The sequence below is a fragment of the Pocillopora verrucosa genome, chromosome 11 (genome assembly GCF_036669915.1).
Source record: "Pocillopora verrucosa isolate sample1 chromosome 11, ASM3666991v2, whole genome shotgun sequence".
NCBI lineage: Eukaryota > Metazoa > Cnidaria > Anthozoa > Scleractinia > Pocilloporidae > Pocillopora > Pocillopora verrucosa.
Genome location: NC_089322.1, coordinates 5734206 through 5746441, shown reverse-complemented (window position 1 = coordinate 5746441; position 12236 = coordinate 5734206). Strand labels below are relative to the sequence as shown.

The 12236-nt window shown below is 37.9% G+C and overlaps 2 protein-coding genes across 3 annotated transcripts in view; both read left to right on the top strand.

Annotated features, from left to right (window-relative positions):
- LOC131795293 (low-density lipoprotein receptor-related protein 6-like) overlaps positions 1-9135 on the top strand; it is a 26320-nt gene extending 17185 nt beyond the window's left edge. For both annotated transcript variants that reach the window (XM_066174326.1, XM_066174327.1), the window contains 7 exons: positions 3467-3869; positions 4673-5067; positions 5671-5856; positions 6243-6422; positions 7552-7942; positions 8092-8493; positions 9000-9135. In XM_066174326.1, coding sequence (XP_066030423.1) covers positions 3467-3869; positions 4673-5067; positions 5671-5856; positions 6243-6422; positions 7552-7942; positions 8092-8473 — 1937 coding nt within the window. In that variant the 3' untranslated portion in view covers positions 8474-8493; positions 9000-9135. The remainder of the gene's footprint in view (positions 1-3466; positions 3870-4672; positions 5068-5670; positions 5857-6242; positions 6423-7551; positions 7943-8091; positions 8494-8999) is intronic.
- LOC136284111 (E-selectin-like) lies at positions 8695-12206 on the top strand. The gene is given in 5 exon segments (XM_066173929.1): positions 8695-8716; positions 9000-9197; positions 11073-11258; positions 11867-12114; positions 12117-12206. Coding segments are annotated over 5 exon segments (744 nt in total).
- The last annotated feature ends 30 nt before the right edge of the window (positions 12207-12236 follow it).

Below are 12236 nucleotides of genomic sequence, written 5' to 3'. Positions count from 1 at the left end.
CAAACGTAGACATGAAAGGACTCAAGAGGGTTTTTCTGCTTTGGAGCACAATCTTCATCTCAAGTCTCGCTTGCTTTCAGGAGGTATCTGCTTCTTCAGGTTGGCCACAGATTTTTGACAAGTAATCATTTCCTGTTCAAAACGAACCGAAATTGTTTAAATACAAGCCATGGCACGCTCACTTAGAAGTTGAAAGTTGAAGCGGTGACAACAACCGGCCCTTTTATTCGGATTTGTTGTAACCTTTTCTTTTTTCGGCTACTGATCACTGCAATCGAAGGAAAGGGATATCCGTACACGGAGTAGTGGAATCTAATGCAATAATGACATGATGGAAACTTTGGGAATCTGTTCTTCATTGTTATTATACTTCCGACCCCGATCGAGTTCACTGATTTAGGCTCTGTGCCTTAGGGAAAAAAGATATCGGCAATCAAAACATAAAACTTAGCAAAGATAGATTCCAACGGAGTCCTGTTGCAAAGAATTCGGTCTCATCGAAAGGAATGCATGCTAATAATTTGTTCACAACCATGGACCTCGATCGTTGCGTTACAGAAGGTCTTTACTTTCCAATATTTGCGGTATGAAAACAAAGTGAGATGTCAAAGAAAGAGAAAAACGACGATGCATTGCAAATGGCATTAAATGTCGCTATTGAAAAAGAGGCCTAACACATAATAAAATAATATAAATAATATAAAACCAAAATCTCAGTATTTTTAGATTTGCTTTGCAGTCCGCAGATTAAGTGAAGTGATGTCAGACTTTGACCTTGAAAAACTGTCTTACTGATAATAACACAACTGCCATAAAAACGAAACGGCATAAACAATTCCGCTTTCTTTTGTTGTGAGAAACCCGACTTCATTAAAAATTTAAGATTTTGTGCTTTTGCATGTGACAACGCTTTTTACATAATCAATAAATCAATCTTTCTAAATTTGAAATTTATGCTAATGTAAAACCTTAACTCCATTATTTCGTATCAAATAATAAACAATCAAATAATGAGTATCAATTGAGAAAAGAGAATGTGCGCACAACAGGTTTGCGCCTCTGAGTGCCCTCTTTCATAGTTCGAAGCAAACCTTATTTCTCTAACACTCAAGCTGGTTTCGTCTTTATTCTGTATTCACTTTTTAAACTACCTTAAAGCATGGAACACTAACTCAGATCCATTAGGGTGATAGTTAATGGGCTGTCAATCATTGTCCATGGTAATCGTGTCACACTTTACTAACGAATCACATCAAGTTACGTAATGTGGATCTTGCATACCTAGTATGTTCCTTCGAGATGTTGACTCTTTACAAATTGACTTTCTACCTCAGTAAAATTGCATACATTCCCAGTTAAGATCTTTTAAAATAAAAACGATATTTGCACATTACACATACATGGAGATCCACAGAGAAAAGAGCTTTCAAAGACCGTTACATAACAATAACAGTAAACAGAACGATTAGGGAACAAAGGGGGTACCTAGGGAACCGCTTCTAAACGAGCTACGTGCTCTTCGAAGAAGCAGTCTGATTATAAATTCAGTGCGGAGGATGAAAGCCACGATTTATTTCACATAAAGTCACCTTGAGCGAAAGAGGTTTGAAAAAAAGGGCTGAAATTAGAATAACAGAATTCTTTCCTGATCGTGAATTCGACATGAGGTTTACCCAAAATGAAAATCTGTAAGGAAACAAAATATAAAAAGATAACAATTAATCTGGTTGCTAAACTAGGTCTCTAAGAGCATATTATAATAAAGCTCGGATATAACACGTACTGTCATTGGTTGAAAGAGCATGCTCTATGAGAGTATAGAGCATAGAACTGAGCTAAAGCTGTCACGCCATCTGCCAAATCGTACTATGTCCGATCTTTTCCGGGACTTCTTTCTAGCTTTTCTTTCGTTAATAAAAGTGAAATTTCGGAACAAGCGAGCAAAGGTTTGCAAAAATGCCAGGCGCAGTAATTTACGTTACTGTAACGTGAGCAGAGACAAAAATCCTCAAAGATAAAACAAGATAGACAGTCCGAGTTTTTTTAACGGTTTTCACGCTCAGTTAGATTGCGAGTTTACGTACGGTAATAAAAATCAAACACAGCTAACACTTATATAGTATATTAAGTTTCGATTTAAAATAGAAAAAAACAGGAATTATGAAAAATATAACCTGGCATAACTGTTAAAATTCATACTAATCATGATGGTGTCAGAGCGACTTAAGGCCTATCGCGGCTAGCTAATCATGGCGATCTTCGGTCATCGCAGTGGAGCAAGCCTCAGGAACTAAATCGACTACCCTTCGAGTGAAAAAATTACAGCTTGCCCTGATTACCTTTCCGATGCGTTAAGTGGAAGGCCAGATCAGTCACTGCAACCGAGTTTTACGGCGCTGTCATTCCGAGTGATCTTTTTGTCTTAGTGAATTCGGCTGTTGTTCATTCATAATACACTCGCCTTGAACAGTTTGTTTTCTACTTGTCATGTGAAATAACTTGCGTATTTTTGTGAGCCACGATTGGGCAGAATTTCACTGAGCATTTCACTTTCAGATCCTGTATTAGAAACTAAAAAACTTCAGGCAAAAGTGTTAAATTCGACATGCTGAGCTATTTTAGTTTGTAAACTATTGCAGAATATGAACTTTGATGGTTTGACACTTTTGACAGCTTTAGTCTTGTACAGCCAATCAGATTATTTGAAACATTCTAACAGGAATTCTGATTGGCTTATTGTAGCGATTTGTTTTGAAAATTGAAAATAATTCTTGTGGAATTTAACGGATTCTTTATTATAAAACAAATAGAGAAGCCTTGACGGTACTCTGTTCTGTTGTAAAGCACTTAGGAAGCGGCTAGAGCACTCAAGAAGTAGGGAGAAACACTCGACTACGTCTCGTGTTTCCCCCTACACTTCTTTCGTGCTCTAGCCGCTTCCTGCGTGCTTTACAACAGAACAGAGCACAGTCAAGGCTTCTCTATTTGTTAAATAGATGATCAACTAACTTTTATAGTTTTTGCTGAATAGCTTACGATATACATAGGCATAGTATTTTCATTTATATTCCCAACACCTAGTTAAGTTAGAATTACATAGAAAGAAAAGTTCCTGCTTGATACCAATTTCGTCTTTTAACAATATCGGTCCATACGAATTAATTATCAATTGGTATTTTCAATCGAGAAATATCAATTATTGTGCTCTTCAATTAAATGAATCAAATTCAGTTTAATTTGGATTGATAGTTATCGATTGGCTCCCGCATTTCAGGCAATGTGATTTAATACAGGGGTTGTGCCTCATCACCTTTTTCGTTTTTCTTTCACTTAAAACTAAGTAACCATAAATACCAGTCAAAACAATTTAAAAGGCGTTGATTGCTTTTTATAATCGACAGAAATCAGTACAGGTATAAAAAGTATTGCTATTCGAGTAATTTGCCTTTTTTATTATTTCCTGTAGAACTGAGACGACGTGCTTGCAATCATCCATGTCTTTTGGTTCCCAGTTATGACCACATATTGGCTTTGGACTTCGGTAATAAGACAAGTTATTCAGTAATTTCCAATTTGACCAAGGCTGCAGCTTTAGACTTTCATTACAACTTGGGCTACATATTTTGGAGTGATATAGGAGACCGAAACATCAAGCGCTCCAATATGGACGGCACAAATATTAGAATTATCCACAACGACACAGGGTACTGTTGGGGTCTAGCAGTGGAATGGAACTCATTAAAATTGTATTGGACCGATTCAACAAATGGTACCATATCGGTATCAGACTTTCAGGGAAATCACAAAAGAATTCTCTGGTCATCAAAAGCTGAAAGGCCGGACGGAATTGTTCTCGACCTACACAAGGGGTAAATATACATAAGAAGTAAAATTCACCGATACGTAATAATGTAGTAAATATTCTGTAAAACTAGAGGCAAGTGGCATTCAAGTGCTGTAATATTGGAATAATGTAAGAAGTGATAATATGACGATTTAAGTCAAGAAAAACAATCTTAATGTCTTTTCCCTTACCCTAGACTCATAAATAATTCCTATGCATGTAATGGTACCGTTGACAACCCAAAGGGATCTCCTTTGGAAGGTACATAAGATGCTTCATGTAACATGTAGAAGGCGGATCTCATAACTCGAAGATCACATCTGAATAACAAGTATTAAGGGTATTCGATGGGAGGAAGTTTGCGATCAGGAGCGGCTCATATCGAATTACAGACCACAGGGAAGCATGAATTTAAGGGTCCATCTAAAGTCTTACTCAAAATTTATAGTGGCTTTCAAACCTTGCCAAACTCAAACTTGCAAAGAGAGAGTTCCTTATATACTGGTTGCAAACCAGTCTATTTAAAGTTACAGCTTTATAAATAGTTAGACATGGTCGGAAACCATTTCTAAGGACACAAATACTGTTTTACTTTATTGACCACTAATTCACTCTGTGAGATAGGACGTGAAGCTTTTAGGATAAAGTGTGAGAACCACTTCGCAAGTGGATCTCCTTTAGTCTGTGTTTTCTTTGATAAATACCATATTTTCTTGACAAATTATGCATCCCTTACTGCCCTAAGCCACTCCCTTTAGACCGAGCATGTTTCACTTTCTCACCCTCGGGAAATTTATGAGTAGATAATTGCGATGGCTTATTCGACAGATTGATGTTTTGGACTGACTGGGGGAACCCGCCGAAAATCGAGAAATCAACTTTACATGGCACAAATCGTGTCGCCATAGTAACGACCAATCTTACGCACCCATTTGGTATCACTCTTGATCGACGAAACAAACTTATTTTCTGGGTGGACAATGGAATGAACGTGATAGAATCCGTTGACTACAATGGAAACAGCAGAAAACTTCTCTTTCACCGGCCAGGAATGTCATTCAGTGGAGTTACTTTTACGTCGTCCTATTTGTTCATCAATGGTTGGAATCAAAATTGGGTTTCTCAATTGGATGCCTATAATGGAACAGTGGTAGGAAATGTAACAACCGGCGGCATTTTAACCGGGGGAATCGTCGCATTGAACGGCTCACTGCAGTTACCAGGTTTGTGTTGCAACTTAACAAACTACACTTATAAATATGTAGCACGGGAAGATGGAAGGAGAAAAACTTAATGAGAGAGGGAAGTGAACGCAGTCGAAAAGTAAGAGCTTCTTTTTCTTGAAGGTTGTAACCGCTCCCTTTCTCCATCGTTTATTTTGAAATGCTAAAACGGTTAATGACAAAATGTAAACATTTAAGTTTTTCAAGGTAGTCCCATATCTGCCCCTAAATTTTGCTTATGAAAAGAATAAGTGAGATGGTAAGTTTTGAGCTCTGTAAAGAAATAAAGAAGGATGTTTTTCGTCTTGTCACGAGCGTGGGATAGAGAAAAAAATTCTAATTTTTCATAAGGAATCGAACCTCAGACCTTCGGATTCCGCGCTCTGATGCTCTACCACTGAGCCACAGAGACTCTACCGTGGGCGAAAGAAATAGTTAAATGGAAGTAGAGCACGCTCGTGACAAGACGAGAAACATTTTTCTCTAAGGTTTCTGTTGTTGTTGATTTGAAGTGTGTAGGTTTCTTATCTGGAATGATCATTTTTGTATAAAAACAACAGTTCCAGATATTTTTGTTACGTTTTATTTTCTTTTTCTTCGCAGTAACAATGTGTCCGGCGTTACCTGCGCCGACTGATGGAGCAATACTTGGATGCCCAGGAAATGCAAGTGTAAATTATGATACAGTCTGTCAGTTCTTGTGCAACAATGGCTACATAGGTTATGGTTCTCAAGAAAGAAGATGTCAACACGATGGAACCTGGAGTGGACGAGAGTTTATTTTTCAAAGTAAGTAACAGTATATTCACTTTCCGATGAAAAATTGTATGATGATTTAGGAGAGAAGATCATACTTCAATATTTCCTATTTTTAACTACGAAAATGGCCATTGACGTTTTCCGCTAAGCAAATCAGATCGCAAAGTTTCGATCGGCCGAAGTTTGAGTATTAAATAGTGCGGAGTAATGTTGTCTGTCTGCCTGTTTGTTTGTTACTTGTTTTTTTCGTTTTTTATTTGAAAGAAAAGTGGAAATAATTCTCAAAATTTATTCCAAAACTGTGCGACAAACTTTGAAAAAAGGGTACTCCCAACAGATTTTAACTGCAACCACCATCTCACTTTAGAGTTAGTTCGATCATTTATTAGATAATCATATTGATTTTTATTGTTCAGCTGTTAAATGCACTTTACCAACCAATGGCATACTCTTGGGATGTAACACGAACTCCACAGAGATGTCACTTGGCGCAGAATGTAGGTTCTCTTGTAAGGAAAGAGCTGAGGAGATCGGTTCAACAGTCAGGAAATGTTCAGAGAATGGAACCTGGAGTGGTGTGGACCTCGTCTGTGCAGGTATAAGATTTACGAATACCTACTTCTGGAGAGTGTTGCTCCCTTGTACTATTGATGATCTTGGAAGACGAATCAGTTTAAGATCATCAATAGTCTTTCCAAGGTTGGCTGCGATTGTAGATCGCGACAATTGATCTAACATCGTGGTGACAATCATTTTTCTAATGGCTACGTCGTATATCATATGTGTGTAGGAATTCAAAGAACTTACGATCTAACATCACGAATCGATACAAGATCGTAAGTAGCCTTTTCAAGGTTTGTAGCGGTTATTGATCATGATTAATCTAACAACAGCTAAGTAATCTTTTGTTTGGGTCGGAGCAGCCGAGCCAATGTATTGGCGCTCGGATCAGTTGATTTATGATCGAAAACAAAACGGAAAAAAAGTTCCACATTCGTTTTTATCAAAAAAAATATTAGAAGATTTTGTGCTTTTGCATGTAACATCGCTTTTGACATAATAAATCAACTTTTGGAAATTTGAAATTCATGCTAATGTGAAATCTGGACTCCATTACTTTGTATCCAGTAGTAAGCAATCAGATAATGGATATCGATTGAGAAAAGAGAATGTGCGCATAACATGTTTGTGCCTCTGAGTGCCCTCCTTCAGAGACGGAAGCAAAACTTATTTCTCTAATATTCAAGTTTGTTTCGTCTTTATTCTGTGTTCAGGACTGGGGAGTCCTTTTGATAATATCATACTTGTTCAAAGAACATGCTTGATAAAGTGAACTAGGCTGAGCAACGCTTCACCAAAAACATTTTATATTTTAAAATCGAATTTTCTATTGTCATTCTTGTAAACGACTCAGTGGGAGGGAGAATGATGGCTCATAACCATTTTTCCCGTAGAAATGTACATTCCCCTTATCATGGACAAAAAAACGGACTATGAGAACAGAAATATTAAGTTTATTGTGCTGTATATATATCTAGATATATATATATATATTTTTTTTTTTGGGGGGGGGGGGGAGAAAGGGTGAGATATTAGGAATATGGTAATTCCTCACCGGTACCAAATCTTTATTTGAGGTCGATCGTCATGAATTCGCCACTGAATTTTAAAAAAATGTATTATGGTTGTTTACGATTATTTTCCTTTGTTTGTTCTTTTTCATAGCAATGAGGCATTCGTGCAACTCGCCATGTCTTCTGGTTGCAAATGTAGACCGCGTATTAGCTTTGGATTACGACAACAAGTCGATATTTCCAGTCGCTTCCAATTTATCATCAGCTATAGATGTAGACTTTCATTACAATAAGGGTTACATATTTTGGTGCAACTTTCTATCCAGTATCCAGCGCTCGAATATGGACGGCACAAACATCACCGTTATCCACAATGAGACTTCCTGTTATGGTTTGGCAGTAGAGTGGGACTCCTTGCAGCTGTATTGGACCGGTTATCACAACAAAACTATGATGGTATCAGACCTCGATGGAAATAACAAACGCATTGTTTTCTCTTCGCTCTCTGGACCAACCGATATCGTTCTTGATCCACACCAAGGGTAAGTACTGTATGAACGCGTGAAAGATCCAGCAAACCAATTATTAATTAGGGAGACTTTTTCAATGAAAATCTAAGGTTGAGATAAAATGGTAAAGTAAATTGCTTATAAATATAATAACCGATGCAGCTGAGTGATTTTCTCCACAGATTGATGTTTTGGATTGATACTGGAAATATTTCTAAGGTGGAAAGATCAACTTTATACGGAACACAGCGTGTCACTATAGCGGTACATAATTATCCGTATTCAACTGGTATCACTCTTGATAGAAGAAGAATGCTTATATTCTGGCTGAGTCAATGGAACTTGATAGAGTCCATAGACTATAGTGGCAACAATAGAAGGAAAGTTTTTCAAAGAGATGGAGTCAACTTTTTTGGACTTACTTTCATCTCGTCTGACTTATTCGCCACTAACCGGCGGTTATCAGGGAGCGTTTACAGACTGAATACCTCCGATGGAAAAGTTAAAAGTAATGTAACCGTCACAAGCTACTGGGGAGGCTTTTTTTGGTCTCGTTGCAAATGATAGCGCCTTGTAGTTACCAGGTTTGCCATCAAATTATTCAAACTTGAACTGGTTTTTCTGAAACTTGGAACTTTAATCCTGTGATTGAAGTCCGATATAGACAATGATCCCAAGCAAAAGCGACATTGACCACTTTCGCTAATTACTTCATTGCTGTATGTAAGCGGTTGTAAAATTACATTTGTATAATTCCACCGTCAGATTAGTATCAAAAGAGAAAAATGGACCCCTTTCGTTTTGAATGTAAATTGAGAGGCAGTAATTTTAAACTACAAATCTAAAAGTTGCCAATACCAGTTAAAAATTAAAACTCCACAAAATATCTCCCAGTTGGCTCGGAAGCTGACATACGCTTTAAAATGCAACTTAACACAGAGTTCTCACTAAAAACAGCATTTCGGCCATATTTTGTTTCTTACCAGAAATTGGTCAAAAATCGCAAATCAATTGGCTGTTGTCGAGTGCATTCCTCCTGTGTTTACGTTGGGTAGATTTTCACTTGAGTTTTGTTCCTTTTTCATCACAGTGATAACATGTCCAGTGGCTTCACCATCCAGTGGTACAAGAGCCATATGTCCGAGGAACGCAACAGTGCATCACAATACAGTGTATTACAATACAACCTGTCAATTCTCGTGTAAGGATGGCTATGTAGGATCTGGCTCTCAAGTAAGAAGATGTCAGCGCAATGGAACTTGGAGTGGACAGAATTATTCTTGTCAAAGTAGGTCCTCGAAGCTTGGTAATGACCGATATGTAATATATTCCGTTTTATTTTGTAAATAACCACCGGCAGGTCAGTACATTCGGTGTCTGGTGGGAGTGAGTATGAGTCGCTGCCATGTACAAGTGTACCTCTGGTCAGCGGAATTTTTACTGCAAAGGTGAAGCAGCATGGAACTCCTTGCCAGGGGAGTTGAGGAACTATGCGACTTTTAAATCGAAAAAAAACTACAGGCCCTTCTCTTTGACGAGTTTTAACTGTCCATACACTAACTCTGAAATTAGACTCTTAAGTAGTTTTAAGAATTATAATTATATGCGTTTTAATATTGATATTAGTACTTTATAAGCTGTATTTTCAAGGGGCCGGTTATTAAGACAAAGTTTAGCCGTTCTCATCGCCCAGAACTCAGCGACATATCCGGGACTTTTATTGAGACGCTGGTGCTAAATTTAAAAGCTAATTAAAAAAATGCATTCATCGGCACGAAGCGGATCGACAGACCTGTTCTCGAAGGCGGTGATGAGATCTTCCGGCAAATTTTCGGGTGGTTCTCATGTATTTTCATTCGAGGAGTAGTTCTGCCATTGAATTAAGTACTTCTCTCTGCCTCCTTTCACTCGTTTTGTGACAATATACGCTCGACTTCGTAAACGCCCACAACAATTAGGCGGTATTTTGAATTACAGGCACGATCGCAAACATCATTGAATAATGTCGCGTAAAAGCCTGGCTGATGTCTCAAATGCTTGGACATGTTATCTCTCATTCAACTGAATGGATTGAATAAAACTTGACTCTTTCAGGTGTTTTGATTAATCAAAACGGATCCAAATATGAATAATTATCTAACTATTCCCTCTGGCGTAAGCCTGTTTTAGGCGGGTATTTGTTTGTTTTTCTCTTTGCCGTCCGGACTTCAAAGAGAAAAAAAATCCGGTAATATGCTCTCGGTCATACTGTGCGTTAACCGGCACAGTAAAAGAGCGCGAGCGTGAAGTTCAAGTGAGTGACCCTTGCCTCGCACGCTCTTGTAAACTCTATCGCACCTTGGGATTTACTTTACGCATCCAACCGTTTGATTGACAGCAGCTGAAATCTGCAAAGAGACTCAAGTATTCCCAAAGCTAAATCTTTTGGCCAATATAGCCGACTAGTTCTAGACCTGCAAATTATGCCGCGCGTTGATAAATTGGGCACTGTAAGTTCATGTCGCGAGAAACATTAGCTTTCTAGGCGATGTTTAACAAAACTGCGTTCTAAACTATCTTGAATTTAGCTGAATCTTTTATCTGAACATTCATTACTGTGAATAGCGTCAGGAGGCCGAAAGCAAAGAGTTTCTTTTTCCTTAGAGCTATCTAGGACTCTTCTTAGGGGAATGTTTGAACAAAAGCATACAAGTACATATAGGAACGTGGTAAAATGGTCGAGCGTTTCTAAGGAACCATGAGAATTCTCCAATAAGTGTTCTGCGTAAATGAATGGTGACGTCATTATTCAACGAGTTTGCGAACACCGGTTGATTTTGAAAGAAGCAAGTGTTTTTGACTTTCGATTTCTTGATAGCACATTCCAGTTCATAAGAGTCATTGATTTTAGGGCAGTCTGCCCAAATTTTGTTTTCATCTTTAGGAGGTCTAGGAAAGTCTCTAAGGGGATCGAAATGGTCTTTGTAAACGTATTCCTAGGCTATTTAGTATTATCAACTCCTTACCTGCATGCGAAGGTGAATGTAAATTGGAAAAAGAAAAATTTAGTTTAAATGTTTCATTTAATCAACATTTTTATTTGGCTTCTTGCTTTTGAAAGTTAATAAAACTTTTAATTATGTTATAACCATATTGATTATTATCTATGTGTGTTGTATTACAGAGATCACATGTCCAGTACTGTCTCCACCAACTCATGGAAAAAGATATGGATGTCCAGGAAATTTCCCATTATATAACGGTACCGTCTGTCGGTTCACGTGTAATAATGGCTATGTAGGATCAGGATCTCAAGTCAGAAGGTGTCAGTACGATGGAATTTGGAGTGGACAGAACTTTGTTTGTAAAAGTAGGTTCCCAAAGTTTATCGGATAGAAAGAGTAATGTTCATAAGTCAAAACGAACAAGAAGTCGTTGATAACTGATTGTGCAAAAAATGTTAGTTTATCTCAGCTTCTTTCTATTTTTTAGTCATCAACTGTACATCGCTGATGATAAATTGCATTTGCAGCTCAGTTCTAACACAGGGCTGTGTCTAAGAATTCGGCCAACCAATATAATTATTCCAGTTCATTTAGTTCTCCTTTTTTTCTAAAACCAAAAAGAGAGGTAATTCTTCAGTCGATAGTTGATGAAATGCGAGAGTTATGAAACTCCAAACTATCTCCTTGTTATACCTGATTGTGAGCTTTTTAAAATCATGTTTATTTGACACTGTTCTAGTTTTGATTTTGGTCTTACTATTTTGTTTGCCTCATATACATTTATAAAAGACACTACATGCCGTGTTAAGCGTAAATTTTTTAGCCGGGGATCGGAGAACCATTTCTACCCGACATCAAATGTCTGCATGGCTTACGCTGAACTTATTTCTCTCTATAGTCAGAATTAAATGCCAGGTTGTGATGTACTCGAAAGATGAGTGTCATGCTAATTATAATCGGATTTCTTCTTCAGCGTTAAAGTGCCCGACCTTGTCATTACCGAGGAATGGTGTCCTCTTGGGATGTAACACCAATAACACAGAGATGTTATATGACACTGAATGCAGGTTCTTTTGTAAGGAAGGATCTGAAGCGATTGGTGCAACAATAAAGAGGTGTGCTGAAAATGGGACGTGGATTGGACCAGACCTTATTTGTCCAGGTACGAGATATGCGAACTATTGGTACTATCAAAATGTTATGGAATTTAAGTGGTTTTCGCTAGTTTTTACTTGTTGTATTCATTGCGTCGCATGACGAATCGATTCGATATCGTCAGTGGTCTTTCCGCCCAACGCTTGCAGCGATTGTAGATCGCGATAGTCGACCTAACATCGTTGCAT